This window comes from Phocoena sinus, chromosome 5 (assembly GCF_008692025.1).
Source record: "Phocoena sinus isolate mPhoSin1 chromosome 5, mPhoSin1.pri, whole genome shotgun sequence".
Lineage (NCBI taxonomy): Eukaryota > Metazoa > Chordata > Mammalia > Artiodactyla > Phocoenidae > Phocoena > Phocoena sinus.
In genome coordinates, this window is record NC_045767.1 from 127,177,944 (window position 1) to 127,198,460 (window position 20,517).

Genomic DNA, 20,517 nt, shown 5'->3' on the forward strand with positions numbered 1-20,517 from the left:
TTCTAAGTTTAATAATTACCCTTAATTTTCTTTTTGTAAAATGTAACAAACGCTCATCCTGCTATTATTATAATGGCCACATTGTTTACATGAAACAGGATAAATGTTTCCCAAAAAAGTGCTCATAGAGACGTCCACAAAGGAAAACAAACGTATCGTTGGTTCAAATTGTCTCAAATAGCAGAAAGGCAGTCTTTCATCGGTTTAGGACATCACTTGCTACTGTTTTTAGAGAGCCGCTCATCATGGCGTCGTTCTGCTAATAAAACTTAATGTGTTTTATGCTTTAATTAATTCAAGATAAATTTTTAGAAAAAGTTCTATCTGTGAGAGAGTAAGCATTTTCAAATTGTATAGTTAAGACTTCAATGGTATGAGAGCAAGTTTAGAAAACATTTTTATTAGACAAATTATTTAGACAAATTATACACAGAAAGCTCTGCCACTCATAACTGAGGCCTCCAAAAAGTGGTTTGTGTATTTGTATAATAGGCAATACATCAAAATAGGCCTATTTTAAATATTGTACATGGTTAACAGTTTGTTGATAGCTAAAATCACTGCAACATCTGGTATGTCCCTATATAGCTTGTTGAAAAGACTTTTTGTCTTAAAATCAGAGTCGTGGATGAGATCATGGATGTTACAAGGGGGAACAAGTTGTGCATGCACTTAGATACTTGTTACCCTGGAAACAAAATGGTTTTTGCATGATAAGAAATTTTCCTGCCTTACACAGTAGACAATATTTGAAGATTTAGTACAAAAACAGTGGCAGGACAAGATGCTTCCCAGAACAGAATTAGCGTCAAAGTATAATATACCTTAAGAATATACTTTTTAATTTCTCCTAAAGCAAATCACATAGGTTGATTCCTATACCAATCCTAGCCACGGAATGAATTAGATTAAAGTAAGTGTGTGGCTGCATAAAAACACAGGATAAGTTCTTGCTTCCTACTTACCACATTTTAATTTAAGGATTACAAACAAAGTTCATTCTACATTTCCAACAGGTAAGAAGGCTACCTTGAAAAGGGTTGTGCACAAAGAGGCACTGTTTTTGTTGTTATCCTTCTATACACTTGGCACTAATGTAAAAAACACATAACTCCTCCAAATAGAACTGAATAAAAAAAGGGGCTGAAGTTGAGAGCCCAGTATGGTTGCTGTATTTTCTTCTTTAGGGTAATGTATGACAGTAATTAAGGCCACATCAATATTTCTTAAGGGCTCCCGTCTCGCCCCAACTACAGCTGTATTGATTGGCTTACTGCTTTGGAAGAGAATTTATTAACCTTCCATGATCTACGTTTAAACTCGTATAGAGCTCCCCGTGCTGTGGTGGACATGGTTCAGCTAACAGCATTTTCCATTTAGATAATTAATTAAAAGTAAAATTATCAAGGTTAGCTTTATACACTGCTGAATAACAAATGCAAAAATCTATTCAAATGAGTTAACATCTAGGAACAAATATTAAATCGCCCTGGATGTTTTAATAACAAAAGTATAAAATATTCTCTGTTGGCAAACAATGCGAGTCAGAATAACATTAAAGCGACCTGCCTTTTCTAACTGAAAAGACCCCCTGCACTATACATAGTTCCTGTATACAACACTTTTGTTTTAAACTAAAGCTTTATTAAATGAATTGCAATAGCAATGGCCTCCTTTGAATATATATACACATTATATAGGTGCATATATATGTATATATGAGATACGAGTTTATTTAATACCGTAGAGGCTGCTGCCGTATGATAAAGTTTACTGTACATAAGAAAACACTTTTCATACTGTACAATCGCATAAAGGTCATATGCACTGTTGCAGTGCAAGAGTAGTTTTAACTGGAGTCTTGACTGGCATATTAATGGCTTGTTTGTAATCCTACAAAATTGCATTCTCATATTATGTGGCCTGAATGGTCTTTAGATTATTCTATAAACACTGCAGGGGTTGCCTTTGGCCCACAGTTAAAGGACACTCAACAGCAGTGGAGCAAGGTATGGATGCAGCAGGAGGATGTAAAAAGACTGGCGTTATTGCAATTATACTTTTAAAAATAGAGAAATGTTACAGAAGAGGCCTTTATGTAAAATTAATCCTGCATATACTGTTAGTATACTCAGTGCACGTTTCCTATACTTGAAGTACAGTATATGAAAAGCGGACTAATAGGATCCTAGTATACTACCTTCTGAGGGAATCAATTGAGTAGTGAAAAAAAGTGGAGAGAAATGTCCAGGAAGAAAAGAGAGAAAGAAACAGAGGAGGAGAGAGAGAGGAGGGAGAAGGTAGAGAGAAAGAACTAGAATTGTTACTAATACTCCTGATTAAAAAACAAATGTTACATCCATGTTAGTCCCACAATATTACAGTCGCTCCTTGCAAAGGGAGTCCTACAAAAGAAACAGTGAAGAGATTTTGTTGGGCGCTCATATGGAGGTGCCTCGGTCTGGATCATTACCCAGATTGAGCCCCAGGGTAGGAGTTGGTTGATAAGGAATAGATGACATTGTTTTTATAGGACTCCTGAAAAAGCCCCCATTAGGTGCTCTGTGCCTAAAAGGGCCAGTTCGGTGCTCAGGCATGTTGCCAAAAGCGAAACCAGAGGCAGCTTTAGCTGACAGTGTACGGCTAAGAGTCTGGATCTGCTCTGGGATAAAGGTGGTTGTGGTAATATGAGTGTTCCTGAAATCACTGATTTGCTCCAGTGCTTGTCGTGTTGGCAAAGTGTCAATGTCCAGAGGGGTCAAGTCAATTGACGAGGTGGAAAACTGTTTATGGGGGCTGTCGTCATCTGTGCACAAGCTATTTACACGTCTATGGAGGTGCTCCAGGTCAATTTCCTTGTCATCCTGGAGATGAAGAAAAAGAAGATAAGGTTCTCATCAGTACTAGCTTCATGGTTAAAAAAAAAAAAAAAAAAAAAAATAGTTCAGCAAACATGATAGGTAAATGAACTGAACTTTGGGGTTTATTCATTTAACAAATATTTATTGAGCACCTAATATGAGCCAGGCACTGTGCTAGGTTCTGGGGGTACCAATAGGATTCTGAGATAAGGTTATCTATACTTTTCTTGCAATAAAAGTTCTAAAAGGAGCATATGCCACATGCAACTACAAAATATGGGAGCAGTAGATGGGTGATTGCCTTCTACAGGAGCAGAGACAGACCCAGGCAAAATTATACACATACTAAGTATGGTTTTGGCCACGCATCCCCTCCCCACCTCTTCTTTATGCATGCTTCCTCCTTTTTCAGGGTGTCTCATTCCAAGTTGTGTTTTTGTTCCCTTGACTACTTGCTCCTAACCTTAACTTTCCATTCTTGGAGATTAAGTGATACAAGATTATCTGATATGCTAGTTCACACTAAAGTGTTAGTGACTGTTAAAGTGTTATTTCTCTTTAGGCTAGAAATATGTGAGATTGTTTACAGAGAGCAACATTCAACACAAGAGAATCAGTTTCTGATTGAGGGACTTCATACACTCAAGCTATCTAGTACCTGAATGAGGCAATATTGTAAGGTCAGCACTGGAGCCTTTAGAGACCCCTTCAAGGCATGAGGTGTGAGTGACAGCTTCAGTTTAGCGCCACGTTAATGCTAAATGTCCTCTAAATCAAAGACGCTTTGAGCTACACTAATAGAGTCTTAGTAAGAAGGTGCTTAATGAAGAAAAAGAGTATAACACCTTAGATTTCTGGAGTTGAAACTAATTCGTAAATCCCTTAGGATTTTCACTAGAAGTGAGCATTAAAGCCCAATATTTGAAAAATAAAAGTGGCAGGCAAGAAAATCGTCCTTTTCATCAGTCTTATTTATCACCAAGTTCAATAAATTAAATTTATGAGGATTTAAAAATATCTATTAATCATAAGAGGAGAAAATATTTGTTCATACGATCTGGATTAGCTGCTATGAATTAGAATGGAGGATGTATTTTTTTCATTGTGCAATTATAGTGCTCCTTAGTGAAAAATATTTTGATGTGCATCACTTTTCTTCCTTCTCCTTTCTCATTTCAAAATCCAATAAAGATATCCATTAATGCAATATTATCACTGAGACGTTAGAGGGTTGAAAGATAAAATCTTACGGTTCCCACAGCAACTATAATATAGTCATCCATCAACAGATATAATAATGCAAAAATTTAATATCATATATAGTAATTCAAAATGTAAGGAGCTTGGGGAGTCCTTAATTTCCAGAGTTTTGAGAATATGAAGCTTTGGCTATAATGTTGCATTAATGTGGTCTTTTGCATTGAATCAATGTCAGTAGAGATACCAGAAGTTTTATTACATTAAAAAAAAACTACAATAAAACCTGATTAATTTTTAGTTTATACTCCACTAATTTAGACTGTATGATCACTCGGACAGGTAGGAAGCTAAGATTTATCTTCGCTAAGCCAAGCTTTTCCTTATAAATGATGCTGATCAATTTTGCATGTAAGGTGGTAGCAAAGAATCCTCAGACAACTTTAGAAAACAATCTGTTTGAAAGAATACATTAGCATGCAATAATTCATATGCAAATGAGAAGTCATTTTTATTTGTGCTGTAAAGCGGATCCTCTCAGGATCTGCTGAGGCATCGGTTAGCCAAGGTCTAGTTACAGAAAGTTCAAAGCTGTCCTTTGAAACTATCTAGAAAGTCAAACCGTTCAGCAAATTCAGGTTGTTTTCGTTTCCATCTGTGAAGCTTTAGTGAATATGATTTCATTATATAAAAGATTTTTCACTTTTTGGTCCAATGGAAATAAGATAAATAAATCAAGTAGTTTATTTTTAACTTCAGAGAATCTCTGATAAACACACATTTTTTTTTTTCTGGATGAAAATAAGGCACAGGGCACTTTAAAAGATATATGTAACTCTGAAATTATTCTTTCAAAGCTCTGGAAAAATTTTAATATGGCCCTGGAGTTAAGCTGACTCGTGAGAAAAGGAGGACCATGGAATTCTAGAAGATTCCACCGTGTGGATTTCTTAAGCCTAGAGCCATTAAAGAACTATAATAACATATGATCACTTCTATAGGTCTACATACAGACAGAGGGAAGCAGTCCCTGGGGGTGAAGAGAAAACTCATTATTTTACTGTAACACTGCATTTCTTAGGCCGAATCTCAGAGACACAAGTAATCTACCTGTAAGTTAAACAACTATTTGAACTAACGTGATAAGCATCCTTGTGAACTGGTCAAGGGAATCACAGCCCTTAAAAAAATCATGGACTTAAGGTCTACCCTGAGATTTGGGAGAATTTCAAGGCCCATTATGGCTCATGAAATTGTCAGTCTTTCAAACACGATTGTCTCCTCTTCATGGATCTGGGATGTCTTAAAATGAAAATTGGTACTGGTCTTACCAATTTTTACATTTCACAGATTTATTTTCACTCTTCAAGGAAAGAAGAAACAAAGACCACCCCCAACCCATCATCCCCTTCCCTGTGGTTAACCTCTCTGGAAGCACAGCCTACTTGTGGGCTCAGCATGGCGCTGAAGCTTTCAGTCAAGTACCTCTTTTGATGGGACCCTGGAGCCTTTCCTCTTGTTCCACCACGTCTCCAGCATGGCTATAAAGCAGGAGAGGACGATCCCCGCAGCCAGGATGCAAAAAACCCCTGCAAAGCTCTTTATGTCCAGGGCACCTCCTTTCTGCTTCGTGTCCACTGAGGAGTACAGGTCACACTGGCCGTTCTTGGGCCACCATTTGTGCTTCAGGATGTCCATGTCACCACTCTGCTGAAGCTCCAGGATCCTTGGGGTAAAGCACACAATCATGTGTTATTACAGACATAGGTATTTGCCTCAGTCCACAACATATCCATTAATAACCCTGTCTCTAAAGGACGGTGGATGTCAAGAGAAAATGAATATAGAGATTAGCCTGCAGGTGGAATGCGAGGACACACAAAACATTGTTGCAGTGATTCTTTAGACAGACTTGTGCCACGACGCCGTCCTCTCTCCTTTCTTACATCCCTCCCTCCCTGCTTCCCTTTTGTCTTCCCCCACCTCTTCTATTTTTATTTTTTCTGTTTCATTCTATAATCCTAAATATTAGCCTCAACCCCGGTTTCTTGCAACGTGATTTTACAATTGCATTTCAGAGGCACTGTTTTTACGTGGCTTCAAGCTGCTGCAGTTCTGTGTTCCTTCCCTACATGCAGAACGACGCTCTGGATCTTAATGCTTTTATGAAGAACGTTTTGCTGCTCAGAGCGAGATGCTGGCATAATGTCGCCCAGCATATGCTACACACAAAGAAATTCAATTAAAAAGACTTCTATTATTTAACACAGTGTGGAAGAAAGCCTTGGGACAAGTTTGAAGTTGATAGAATACATCGTTTTGGGCTTTTCACACAACTGATCTAGTTTCCTTTTAATGCCAAAGGGGAAATAATCTTACCTTGGAGAACAAGAAGAAAAGTTGACCAGAGGCTTTCAGAAGTGGTCACATTCAAATAAGAAATACCTTCCTTTGTTCACTCCCAGAGTCTGGGGATAACTGCAAAGACTGCAGCTTTTAAAACGTATGATTTTCATAGAGGTTTTATTCTCAGTTCCAAACACTCTTTGGGCTCTACCTAAGACCTGCCTGGTTTTGGCCCTCCTCCAGCTGTGCCCCTTCTCACATAGCCAGAATGGTCAGGGCCAAGGTCATGAGCCTGTCCAGAGTGCACACCATCCCCACGGTTCCCTAGGACTTCCTGGCCAGACAGCTCAGAGTGCCTGCCCATCCAGGACTCATAAAAGCCTATTCCTGTGTGTGACTTCCGAGAGCAGATCTCACAGCCGTGGGTGCACACAGGTCTCTAGGGTGGGGTTTGGGGGGTGTGGACATCTCGACATGCAAGCTCAGGCGCACACACCTCTGTGTGCGAGACCCTCACTGTGTGGACAGAGCCGGAGGTGGAAGGCTGACTCCCAGTGCCACTGGGTCAATGCAGTACTCCCGGCTGGTCACCAGTTAGAGACTCACACCTTGGCTCCCTTGGGGTCATGAAGGTATACTTGTCAAGAGAAGAGGAGAGAACATATTTTACCTAACAATGTTTAGCTTGATTTACAAGTTTTACACAGTTACACTTAGGGTATGTGGACCCATATTTGCACTCTTGCCCTGGCGCTTGGATTATTTAGGGAGAGACTGCTTAAAACTTTACAGAGGAGAACTAAGCCTACCTGTAAGGAGTAAATAACTCACTTTCAGTGATGTATTTACCTTTTTTACCGGTTTCATGTCATCCACGTGTCTATGAGTTCAATGATAATCAACATTCAACCAGAGTTAAACGAGAGTAATACTAGCCCTAGGGGCTATGATGGGGAGCTAGTCTTTGTTTTTAACTTTTATTTGATATTGGAGCATAGTTGATTTATAACGTTGTGTTAGTTTCAGGTGCACAGCAAAGTGATTCAGTTCTACATATGCATGGATCTATTCTTTTTCAAATTTCTTTCCTATTTAGGTTATTACAGAGTATTGAGCAGAGTTCCCTATGCTGTACAGTAGGTCCTTGTTCGTTAACTGTTTTAAATATAGCAGTGTGTACATGTCAGTCCCAAACTCCCAATCTATCCCCCCTGCCCCTTTCCCCTGGTAACCATAAGTTTGTTCTCTAAGTCTGTGAGTTGTTTCTGTTTTGTAAATAAGTTCCTTTGTATCTTTTTTTTTTTTTTTTTGATTCCGCATATGAGAGAGAGCATGATATCTGTCTTTCTCTTTCTGACACGTCCCTGTCATCTACCTCCGGGTATTCTTGCAGCCTCACCCCTAGCACCCCCTGCTGACATTCCAGGACCAACAGTGCACTGGAGCCTCCATCACAACTTGGATGTCTTTCTCATGAAATTGATTGGTCTAAAGTTCTGTTCCTTCAGTGTGTTGTTCAAAAAGGGCAGTAAATTTGATTAACTGACTTCACTAAAATGATTATGAATATTAACAGATTACATTTCACTCTTATCCCAGCCCTATCCAGATAAAGTCATTTGCATTTCCAGAAGTGTGTTCCAAGGGACACTAGTACAGAGGGCTTCTGCAAAAAAAGGCTCCTGTGGTCATCAACTTTGAGAAACACCCTCTTGGAAATTTACAAAAAAAAAGGCAGCCTATTAAAGGCTTTGAGAAGACCTGTGGAAAAGAAAATTTGTATGATTGTTTGATTCAGCATTTCCCAAATTAGTCTTTCATTCCCCTTTCCTCGTTTTTCTCCCCAAATAACATACATTAATAACCCGTGGAGCTAAAATTTTGAGGAATACACTTGAGAAATAGTGCCTTGAGCCAAAAGGAGCAACTCCTGGTGGGCATGTGTGGCACCATCACACACATACGTAATCACAGCATCAAAGTCGCTTGCTTGGCTTATCCATGAATACCATTCAGATAACATTAGGAAACCAACCCTGTAGGTACTTGCCTACCTAAAGATCTAGCTAGTCAGGGCACCACTGAATATCTTGAAAGAAAAAATATAGTCATCCCTAAAAGAAAGAATTCTTCTTAAATCTGAATTTATAGGTACATGTAAAAATAAAAGGAGACTACAGAAGCATCTTCTAAATGAGAATATATCTGGGCACAAAATGAGCTCCCGAGTTTCCCTGTCCTCCTATGCTTGCCACACTATATTGGTCACTGTCTGTGGAAGTCGAAGAGTTTTTCTTCATTGCACTCATCATTTATTACTATCTGTGGTTACTTGATTAATGTCTGTTTCCCTTTCTAGAATATGTTCTCGTTATCTTCCATGCTTCCTAACAGAGCAGCCACGTATCTATTGATTGAATACGCTCAATACAGTTTTTGGTAAATGAACTCTACGCTCACATTCTACTTTTTTCTTATCATTATGCTATTTTCTTATTTATTGCATTCCCTCCTATTCATCTATTCATTCAATAAACATCTGAAGAGTGATTTCATGTAAGGTATTTCCTTGGGTACAAAATTTATGTTAAACCACAACTGTACGTCCAGCCAGAATGGCCTGGGCAACACTGAAATCATTTCAATACCCTCAATTCATGCTAATTTATTCTTTCGTTAGTTCACATGTTCATTCAGGAAACAATTATTGCTTACTCTCTCTTCTCGGTTGTATCTGGTACCACTTACGATGTGTCCTTATTATTTCTACACCTGGAAAATAATTTGGTTTTAAAAATAATCACTGAAGTACACATACTCTGTGTCACCCATTTTGATTCTCATAGGAGTAAAGGGCCTTAAATGGCCAAAGGCCGTAAATGGTAAAGGACCAAAGAATGTGTTTAATTGTAAATTTTTAGGTTCAGCTGGTGGTAGGAGTTTTTGAGGGGAAAAAGAAAAGATTTCTCTATGTGCTTTCAAGTATCATCATGTCACAAAGATGTCTTTATATGGTCGATCTCATGAAGCACAGGTGACTGAGGCACTGCAGGAGACCTCATCTTTGGGGATATATCAATACAAAGAAATTGGGCCATAGGATTCCTCAGTCAAACTCTACTAGCCCACAACAAATTCTGGGAACACAGGCTGGCATGGAATACAAGGGTTGGAAGGAAATGAAAGTGTTCTCTAAGCCCAGAGCTCTGCTATAAACTTTTGCCACACAATCTAAAGCTCCCTGGAAATTCCATCAGAAAGGTCTTACTAAACCCTCCTTTTTATTATATAAAAAATCTATTTAAGGTTTAGATAAAGAAAGTTTAGCAAAATCTAATTCACTGCCTTAAAGAATAATGGGATGAGTCCTTATAATTAATGAGATTCTTTATTCAAAGGTTAAAAAGCTCTGGCATGTTTAAAAGAGACTTAATTGCACTCAAAGGAAAGATTTGCCTTTTAATTATAAGCAACACTGGTGTGTGTGTGTAACAATGCAAAAAGCTAGCTGCAAAATTCTTAACGTGTACAAAGAAAAATTCTAGTTCCATGTAATGATTGTTTTTGTTATATGTGAAACTTCCACAAGATGGCAGTCTTTGCTCATAGAGAGCAAAGTGTTACGGTTAACCTGTGGGCTTGAAACGTTAAAGTATAAACTTCTCGGTGCTGTAAACACTTTAACTATTAGAAACAAAGTTGGATGTTAGACTGTGATGAACAACTGGAAGTGTAAAACCTCTTTTTGGAGTGTAGTCAGAAAAATTCCTACCATTTTACCCCAGAGTGGTTATACGCTTACTGTGGAGAGTTATTATGGAGAGAATTAATGAGGCCATAAACAAAAGCATCTTGTTCATTGCTTGGCACTTAGTAGGCTACCAAACCTCAAAAGCTAGAATTATTATTGTCAGCATGTGTGACAACCATTCTGTCTCTCGACCTGTTCTGGTACATACTTTTTTTTTTTTTTTGCGGTACGCGGGCCTCTCACTGCTGTGGCCTCTCCCGTTGCAGAGCACAGGCTCCAGACGCCCAGGCTCAGAGGCCATGGCTCATGGGCCCAGCCGCTCCGCGACATGTAGGATCTTCCCGGACCGGGGCACGAACCCGTGTGTGCTGCATCGGCAGGCAGACTCTCAACCACTGCGCCACCAGGGAAGCCCCTGGTACATACTTCTTAATGGAGAATTCTATTCCCAGATGAGTCAGTGAATGATTCATGAGTCAGTGAATGATTCATGATTCACTGACAAAACACTGCATTTCCTTCTTTTGTCCAGAAGTATTAAAACATTTGTAATCTCATTGAAGAGCAAAATCTTAGAAGTCCATAAAAACCTAGCTTCAATTTGAGAATGGCTAATAGATCAGTCCTGCCTGCATTAAATTCTTTATTGATAGAAATAAGCAAATTTCAGGGGAAAGGAGCATGGAGGCAAAGGATCCTCCCTTCATATTCAAATAAAAATATTCAACAGGTTTGAGGCGTTTATCTTGAAAAGCTTTTTACTTACTTTGAAGATAAAGCCTCATTTATGTGTTAGAGCTACATTTTTTTACATTAATTATTGATCACTTATCCTTAATCACTACTCTAGAATCTGATTTTCAAATTAATTTTTTATGAAAAATCAGGTTGCTGAAAGATGGATACAAATTTCTAATCCCACATAGGTAACTTTGATTTTGCCCTTGAATTAGCAGTCTATAGGGTCCTTTTTAATTTTGTTAATTTTCTTACAGTTAAATTCCTGCTGAGCTTTAAAAAAGGATATTGGCTAGAGGCCAGCTGACTTTTTAGTTGCTTCTGCTGGAAAAGAATTTAGGGGTAATCAGAAACTACCCCTAAAAAAAAATAAGGGCAGGGATTCCTTATTTTAGACCATGTAATGTAGGGATTCCTGTGATTCTTTTGCATTTGGAATTCCCCCTCATGTTCACAGAAGCACAAACTACTAGAATAAAAAGACTGAAGACATCATTTATTCTCTCTACTTCCCTCCACTCAATCTACGGATGAGGAAACTGAATCAGAGAGAACAATAATTCCTCCAAATCATCACATTCTACACAAAAAATAAGTTACGCACCACGCTAGGGTAATCAGAGGCTCTCTGCAGCCAGAGGTGAAATGCCAGGGCTCCAGCCACTGCAGGCCCTGCCTTGGCTGTTCTGAGGGCCGAAGGGATCAATATTTTAGCAATGTTCTAGTACATCATCTAAGACACAACTGTCAGGAAGCACTGCTGTAGAGATTAAATGACTCTCTTAGTGACTGATACAGAGTAAATAGTTGAGCTGGGGCTGGAACTCCGGTCTGTCCCCTGATACTTTTCCCTGTTACTCTACACAGCCTCGAATATGTAACTCTTTGGAGAAGACCTCTTTTCGTTTGAGATTTGTTAGTTTTTTTTTACTCCGAGTAAAACTGTCATCAGTATGTTCCCCCCAACCACATGATATAATTGTACTGTGATTGCAAATTTATTCATAACACAATTTGGGTGTACAAAGAAAATGTAGCTTTTCTCTGGAACATAACTGATTTTCCTCAGGAGGAATGGGCCGGCTGAGCAGTGGGAACCAAACTAAAATTAGCTCTACGATTTAAAATTTAATCTGCTCTAATAATTTAACATGTCTCTAGCTTTAGCCCAATTTACTTGAACCAATTACTCCACCTTTCTGATTCCTCCCTGTTTCCCTTGCTCTTTTCCATGATGGCTCCGTCAGGATTCACGGAGGACCACATTAGGTCTCCTACGTGGGTGTTTGGTGCGGGGAGCTCTGGCCTCTTGCTGGTCCTTGGATCTGCTCTGGCAGGTCTCCTTTGAGGTTGCTTGGGCCTGGGCCCTGCCCTTAGACACTGCTACTAAAGTCGGCAGAGGCAGTAAGTCTGCTAAACTTGGCTAATGTCTTTCTTAGCTTCTATAGGGCTTGTGGCCTCCTCTTGGCTGACCTGACCTCTGAGGTGTTGTACACCTTTCTCAGCTTCTCCCATTTTCTTCATCCAGCCCCTGACTATTCTGTAGCCCTTTAGACACTACTGCAGTGTCACGTTGTCACTCACTGAGGGTCCCAAGGGTGGTCCATGTGCTCTACCTCAGGATTCCTACCACGTGGACGGAAGGGAGGCCTGGGAATGAAGATTGAACCTTTCTTTGCTTTTTCCCGATGTGCGGCCCTAGCTTCTCAACTATCTGAGGTCTTGTTTGTTGGTGCAAATGCTGGTGGGCCCAGGGAGCTCTCTTCAGAAACGCTAATGGGAAGGGAAGCATCAGGCCTTCTACCCTTGTGGCTTTTTTTTTTCCCTTTTGGTATGTGGGCCTTTCACTGCTGTGGCCTTTCCTGTTGTGGAGCACAGGCTCCGGATGCGCTGGCTCAGCGGCCATGGCTCACGGGCCCAGCCGCTCCGTGGCATGTGGGATCCTCCCGGACCGGGGCACAAACCCGTGTCCCCTGCATCGGCAGGTGGACTCTCAACCACTGCGCCACCAGGGAAGCCCCCCTTGTGGCTTTTAATCTCCCTAACGTCTGTCTCTTCTCTTGCCCATCTCCCATCCCTTGCCCTCCACTGAAAACCTCTGGCCACAAGAGGGGCAGCTTTCCTTTTCTTTCCTGGATATCCTTCTTACACACCAGGTCTTCAAACTTCTTGGCCTGTCAGAGTAAAAGGGAATTTTAGCTACATAATGATAAAAACTCTATGATCTGAGACCTCAGGCATTTCTTCGGTTTGGAAGTACTGAGGCAACTCAAAGGTAGGGATTGGTGAGGATGAAAACACATTATTTTAACATCTCAAAAACATTTATGTGGTACATACTTATGAGTTTTATGTAACCAAATTAGAAAGAAATTTGGGAATAACTGAAAAAGAAAGTGTTTTTTGACACAGCGAGTGGATCTATTTTGACCTGGAATACCCACATTATTAAATTCATTTGCTGGGTGCTCACAAGATTTTCCTCTCCATGGTTACTGAGGAAGGATTAATAATAGCATGCAGAGGATTTTCAGAAATATGTCAGCTCAGAAGGTTTTTCATTCACTCATCACTTCTTTCATTTTGGTCTTGGAAAATTTAGGTAAACTTAGACTGAAGCAAGAACACTTCTCAAAGATTCAGATTTAGCGTTTGATTAAGTGGTGGCCCTCTGATTGGCATGCCTGTTACCACTACTTCAACATCAGAGTTGTAAAAAAAAAATTCTATCAACTTCTTGTGAACCAGGCATTTGTTGTTGTTTTTTTTCCTTGAGTAAAACCTCTAAATGATCAGTTAGGAGTATTAGACACAACAAATATTCGTTGATAACATCTAATACCTCGGTAATACCAAATAGCCCAAAGGGGGCAATTAGAGGCAATTTCTTTTGTTTAATTTGAACTTTTAACTATTTCTTCCAGTTACTTGAGCCAAATGACATTTACTTAAATCCAATCCACTGTGATTGCTTAAAATCATATAGGTGAAAAAAAATATAGGTGAATATGGCATTTCATATAAGTTCACAAGTATCCCCTTTTAGAGCAGGGGTCAGAAAACGTTTTCTGTTAGGGGACAGACAGTCAATGCTTTAGACTTTGAGGGCCACATGGTCTCTGTTGCAGTTACTCAACCCTGCCTTTGTAGTCACAGAAACAGGCCCAAGTCAATTTGGTCTGATGGCTCTAGTTGCTGACTACATTAGAAATCCCATAGCAAATAACTCCATGAGGTCAACAAGCTTCCACTTCACTGATGACGAAGACGTTCAGAGGGGCTTAAGTGACTTGGCCAAAGTCACATCATTAGAAAGCATCAGAGTCTGTTTTAAAACCAGAGGTTTTGACTCTTATTCCAGTTCTTTTGGCTATGTATTTACATATAATAATATGTAGTAATGCCTCCTATTAATATGTGTGCCTTTAAACGAGTACAGAGTTATCATGTTGATTTTGTATTTGACCATTTTGAGGAAGCACTGGACATACACACTGTATATCAACAATGAGAGGATAATAATTCAAGTGAATTTTGGATATCCTTGGTTTTCTGATTATCCTAAAACACGCATCTGAACATTTATTCTGAAATTGGGACCACCCATTTTCCAAGAGTGACTGCCTTAATTATTCAAGATCAGGTAGTATTTGTTGTCTGAGGTCTGTATTTGCTGGGTCATTTTCCAGGCAATGGAAGCTGTATTTTGAAATCAAAAGGATACGAACAGATACTATACCGCTAAAAGAAATACCAGGGAAGTGACTATGATTTACTAAGAATGGGTAAGACAGTTGAATGAGGCAGGAAAGGTGTTGTCTCTTGTAGTCAAAAGATATAAAAGTGGTTTTTAATTATGTATGTCTAGAAGTATTGTAAACGAATTAGAAGTTTTTCAGGGTAGGTAAAGAATTACTATAGACGATTAATGAGAATGACAGCATGACTGGAAGGGATCTGGGCGGTGAGTTCATATTTAACTCCTGCCTGGTGAGGTGAAATGACCTGCCCACCTCCCCACTACAGGGCCGAATCAACAGGGCTTGATTTGATTACAAGCTCAGTTACTGTTGAAGACTGCCACATACAGGGACTTGCATAAAAAAGAAGCTTCCTGTCTTGCTTCGGTTTGATATCTCACTTTCTAATTTGAAGAATATAATTTGATAAAATCGTCAATTGGTCAGATCTGGTTTTCTTATTAAGAAAACAGTGTTCCATGTCCTTATGCAGCAACTAAGGCATTCATTTTTCTGTGTATGGGAAATAGAGTGTAAACTTTATCCAGAAGACCTATTTTCCAAAGGAATAACAATAATAAAGGCATGCATAATGTTGCAAAGTTTGTAAGGCATTTATCAAAAACACTGCATATTATTTGATTTACTTCTGAATATAACCTTGTGAGGAAGGAATTATAGTGATTGATTGGATGATTGACTGATCACTCCCCACCCCCCGCCCTACTCTTTATGTTTAAGACTTTAAGAAGGCTGATGTTATTAAGTTCTCATTTTAAAACTGAGAAGATTGAGCCTAAGAGGTGAAGAAAATTTCCCAAGGTCGCAAGGCTGGTAAGAGATCCAGCCAGCTCTCAAACCCAGGTCTTCTGGCTCCTGTACTTTTTTTGAATATGCCGTCAAGATGTCTGGCATCCCTAAAGAAAACCAGTATAATTGGAAGCAGCCTCTTTATTTCCTGGTACTTTATTCGCTGAGGAATTGACTACTCAAGTTCCTTGGATAACATGTATTCCATTGTATCCACTTACAAACATTACACTTCGTGTAACACGTCCTGATGTCCCTAGAGAGCCACATGAATATCACATGAGCTCATTAATCTGTCTGCGATTACAGTAAACGTCAGATAAATTCATTATCATGAGGCACTTTGGGGACTTTGCCAGTGTGATCAGAACGAGGCAGTGTGTTCAAGATAAGTAAGTCCTTACTCAGTGTAAGTCAGCATGTTGTGAAGTTTCAATTTATGTTATGCAGACTTCCATAATTTTTAGCCTGATGAAAATTTTCCTTAAACAATAGCCCGTAAAGGGTACGATACTTATTGAATAACATGTAACTATTTTGAAAACTGTGCATTATTTAAACTTTAACACAAAATAAGTTTTACATTCAAATATTGATGAGATTTTTGTTGGTGCTAAGAGTCATCATACTTTATAGAGAGGTTACTTGGTTGAAGACGAACCTTAAAGTTGACATGTATGGTGCCCATTCAAATTGCTGTCTCTAGGTTAGAGTCATGTCCTCCCACCCCAAGTCTCACACTGCCGAAGGGGGCAAAATCAGCCTTGTTCACAGGGAAGCAATTGCTTGATAAATCAAATTAGCAGCATGACGGATCTCAAGACTTTGGTGACTAGTAAACTTTAATTATTGTATACTTTATGTGTTTATGCTGGCAGTAAAAGTCAAGCACTCATTATGGAAATGGCAGACATGATCTTTCATAAAATGAGTGCTGGGGCAGCAAATGAATAGATAATCAGGATAATGAAAGCAAGCCACAAAGATGCTAGAGAGCTGAAAAGACCCGACAATGGCTCCCACTGAGATAGAGGGCATAATTGCAACTGGAAAGAGAACACTTTCGGTGATCTTTGAAAATGTCAGCATCATCCTTAAGCTCAGTGTGATATTTAGGTTATAGAGTAAAGGGGGAAATTCTTTCATTCTGCAGTGAGAACCTGGCAGTGATCATCTCTGCTTACAGTCATTCTTCAGGCAATAAAAAATCTTATGCAGACCTTTCAAATGCCTGTTTATGAAAAAGGGTCATAAAGTCAAACTTACTTTGCTTAGTGTATCGTACACGTTTTATGAATATTTTCGTATCTTTGAGCCTGACAACTAAACCTTAAAATAGTGGGGTCTTGATGTGTGCACTGTGTTTAAGTGGCTAAGGATTGTGATTGGTACAGCCTAGTAGAGAGAAGATTATGGAAAAGAAAACTTTTCAATGAACAAAGATTCTCATGAATATGTTCATAAACACGGAACTTTTTTTTTTCTCCATTTTTTTTTTTTTTTTGCGGTACGCGGGCCTCTCACAGTTGTGGCCTCTCCCCTCGCGGAGCACAGGCTCCGGATGCGTAGGCTCAGCGGCCATGGCTCACGGGCCCAGCCGCTCCGCGGCATGTGGGATCTTCCCGGACTGGGGCACGAACCCGTGTCCCCCTGCATCGGCAGGCGGACTCCCAACTACTGCGCCACCAGGGAAGCCCAACACTGAACTTTTGATCATTTGAATAACAACTTGACAAATATGAAAGGAATTCATTATTCTAAGACCTGTTTTAGTACTTTATAACTGGTGAATTCTTTTATGATGCAAATAACATCTTCTAACTTAGAGGTTGTACATTGATATATACTTTAAAAAACCTCAAGGTATATTTGTATTAAAGTTGGTGGATAAATTCAGTGTAGTTAATTAAAATTCTCAGCCATGAGTTAGATCATTGATAATAGTACAACTTAAAAAAATAATTTTACTATGTTTTGCCCATATTTAGATGGAAAGTGTAAAGGATTAAAAAATATTCAGACTTTTTAGGTGTATTTTGTTATATTTAGCATTATTCCAGCTCTGCTGAAAAAGTGTTTTAATTTTTTTAGTAGAGAGCATTACGATAATCACGTAACAAAGTTTTCTCAAAGTGACTAGAACCACAGAAAAACAATGAGGCTCTTCATTTAAGACATTTTAGACAGTGAGTTCTACTTTCTAACTTCTTTCCATCATGAACCTGAATATGCTATATTTCTATAAACGGGAAAAAAAACCCTGAACTTTTTCTTGGATGATTATGTGCAATTACACTACTATGTGATTCCACTGCAGTGTGATTACGTATTCCCAAAGGGCAGTGAAAGGCACTGTGAAAAACGGTCACCAAACTTTGGTTTTGGAACGATGGGCAGTATAGTGACAGCCTTTGGAGTAAGTGTTGTCTAGGAGGCCTCATAATGAAAGAAACCTACCTTGTAGGCACCTTGATCTGGGACTTCCAGCTTTCAGAACCACGAGAAATAAGCTTCTGTTGATTAAGCAACCCAGTCTGTGGTATTTGGTTACAGCAGCCCCGGCTGACTAATACGCATGGATTGTGAAACAAAGCACCGTAGCAAGTGTCATGATTTCAGAGTATAGCTGTCACTAAGGAACAACTTTCCTATTCAGTTGCCTTTCCAATTCTGCAGTTTCTTTCCTTTTTCTCTCTGAATGATGTTTGGGATAGAACCGGTCTCACACTCAGAACCTGGAGAAATCATGCTTCATCTTCTCCCTATCAATGTTTAAGGTGTTTTTAAAAACTTGGATACATACAAATATCTTTCTTCTTTAAAATATCACTTTATAATTTGCAAAGCATTTCTTTTGTCATTATCTTGTTTTCACTGCGTAGTCCACAAATGAAAACAAGTAAGCCCTCTACTTTATCATTTACTTTATTAAACAAAGTTTTCATTTATAAACGTCCATTAACTCCTGTGATGTGAAATTTCTGTGTTGGGGACGTTATAGCCATATTAAAAAAAACCTTTGCAAATAAACATTAATTGTGTGAACAAGTGTGAGGGCGATATTTAAATTGCTCAAGAAATGAAATTGTTTTCAAGTAATTCACATATGATAATCTGATATGACAAAACTGAGAAACTACTGAAACTGATTACAAATCATTATTCAACACAAGATCTCTAAAACCTTTATTTTGAATGCCAATAGCTAGCTTTACTTTAATTGGTAGGAGGCAGTTTTCTTTCAAAGTGTAATATCATCAGATGTGTAGCATTTGTTTTTAGGCTAATACTAAATACTCACTCTCTGGGCATATGTTAATAAGTAGGAACATACATTTTAAATAGAACACTTGGATTCCTTAAGTAGTTTGAGGAATAACTCTTATTTGAATAGAAGGACAGCTGTCTTTTTTTATAAGGCAGCAAACAGAGATACTAGGATATAAATGGTTATTTATAAAAAGTTACATAATATGCTATGTAGCAGTGAGACTCGTGTAATTCCGTGCAGAAAGGATAATTGATGTGTTATTGCTCTATTTCACAATTTAGCTTTCCCACGCCTGGGAGATATGCTGGGAGTTAGTCTATTCCATCTTCTTAATGAGACTTATCTATTACCTCAGATAATGTATCTATTTTCTTCAGCCAGCAGGACTAACTGCTTACTGGAGTGAAGTTTTCAGCAGTTATTAGAAAGAAAATTTGCCAACAGATGTAAAGGAAATAGTCTCTCTCTCCATGAGTCTAGGTGTCGAGATAAAATGAAATGGCGTGGATATGCTGCTGTTGTGAAAGGGATGTTGACACCCACAGTTTCTGTGCAAGCTCATGAGAGCTGCTTGTCATTTTCCACGGTAATAGCAAGAGCTTTATGTGCAGCAATGTTTACTTACTTAATGATATTATGGGAGGCTTCAATAACTCAGGGAAGAGGCTTGATAAAAAGTGAGTGTCATTCAGTCTCGATAACAATTGTCAGAGGGACTGTGTGGCTGTCTCTTCATGCAGAAGTAGGTTTTGTAATACCATATGTGTGTATGGATGAAATGGAGGCATTTGCAAAGCCTGCTATTTCTTTACTTTACCCCAAACCTGACATAACCAACCTTTCGTATCTGTTCCAAATCCAATTAGAAAGGAAACAACCTAGCTAAGTGGGGATCTGAAATATTTCTAAGATCCTTGATGAATGATTGTGGAGTGCAATCTACCCATTTTTGGATAGCCAGTTATTCTTTTCAGCAACTAAATTCATCAGAATGTTGGCAAATTGTGAAGAACCTTTACCAATACAAGACGCTATGCTGTGTCTATTTGTTTCTAGCTGAGTAAAAAGGATAAAACCCTCTGACAGAGGGATCACTGAGGTAAAACTCAAGCTATACAGATCACTGCAAGTAATGGCATTCCACACACAATAAATGGGCACACTACCATAGCAACAAGGGTAATGTGAGGAACAGATCCACTCTGTAGTTATTGATACCCTTGTTGGCTTACTTTCTAGGAGAGGCTACACTGTACGAGACTATAGTGAACGTGCTTTGAAGTGATTTTTCTGGAGTTGTAATAGAAACAGGGCATTTGTGCACGTAACCAGTTCTCACAGTAAGCATGACCTGCAACACAAATCAGAGGAAATTAAAACGTAAGAATTGCTTCTGTTACAATCCTTGTTACATTACAAGGAGTCCCTGTTACATTAGATGCCAAGTTACCTCTCAGTGAGTCTCAATGATGGTCCACAGAGCTCTAGAGATCCTCCAGGATCTTTCACGTGTAAGGATTTGTCTAAGATGCATGAACAAGATAAGCTGGTATTGGGGCCAACATAGGTAGAGTATGGTAGAGAGACAAGCGGGGATGTTACCACTTAATGTCACTGATCATTACCTGAGACCACTGGGCAGAGTTCCTAGGTTTCTGAATTTTCTTTTTAACATTTGGATTCCATTTTCTTTCAGCTCTGGACAAAGGCTGCCTATAAACATGCAGATGGGAAGTGGAGCAAAAAATGTCCAAGGAGATCATATCTAATAATTGATGGCAGGGGCGACTGAGTTCCAGCATC

At 39.0% G+C, this 20,517-nt stretch overlaps 1 protein-coding gene across 2 annotated transcripts in view; it reads right to left on the bottom strand.

Moving 5' to 3' along the window:
- Positions 1–374: 374 nt before the first annotated feature.
- The window catches only part of GRID2 (glutamate ionotropic receptor delta type subunit 2), a 1,366,547-nt gene continuing 1,346,404 nt past the window's right edge, over positions 375–20,517 (bottom strand). Inside the window, exons 15-16 of one of the 2 annotated variants that reach the window (XM_032633736.1) lie at positions 5,544–5,784; positions 375–2,864 (exon numbers count right to left, since the gene is read on the bottom strand). In XM_032633736.1, coding sequence (XP_032489627.1) covers positions 2,442–2,864; positions 5,544–5,784 — 664 coding nt within the window. In that variant the 3' untranslated portion in view covers positions 375–2,441. The remainder of the gene's footprint in view (positions 2,865–5,543; positions 5,785–20,517) is intronic. The other variant, XM_032633737.1, reaches the window with a different exon arrangement.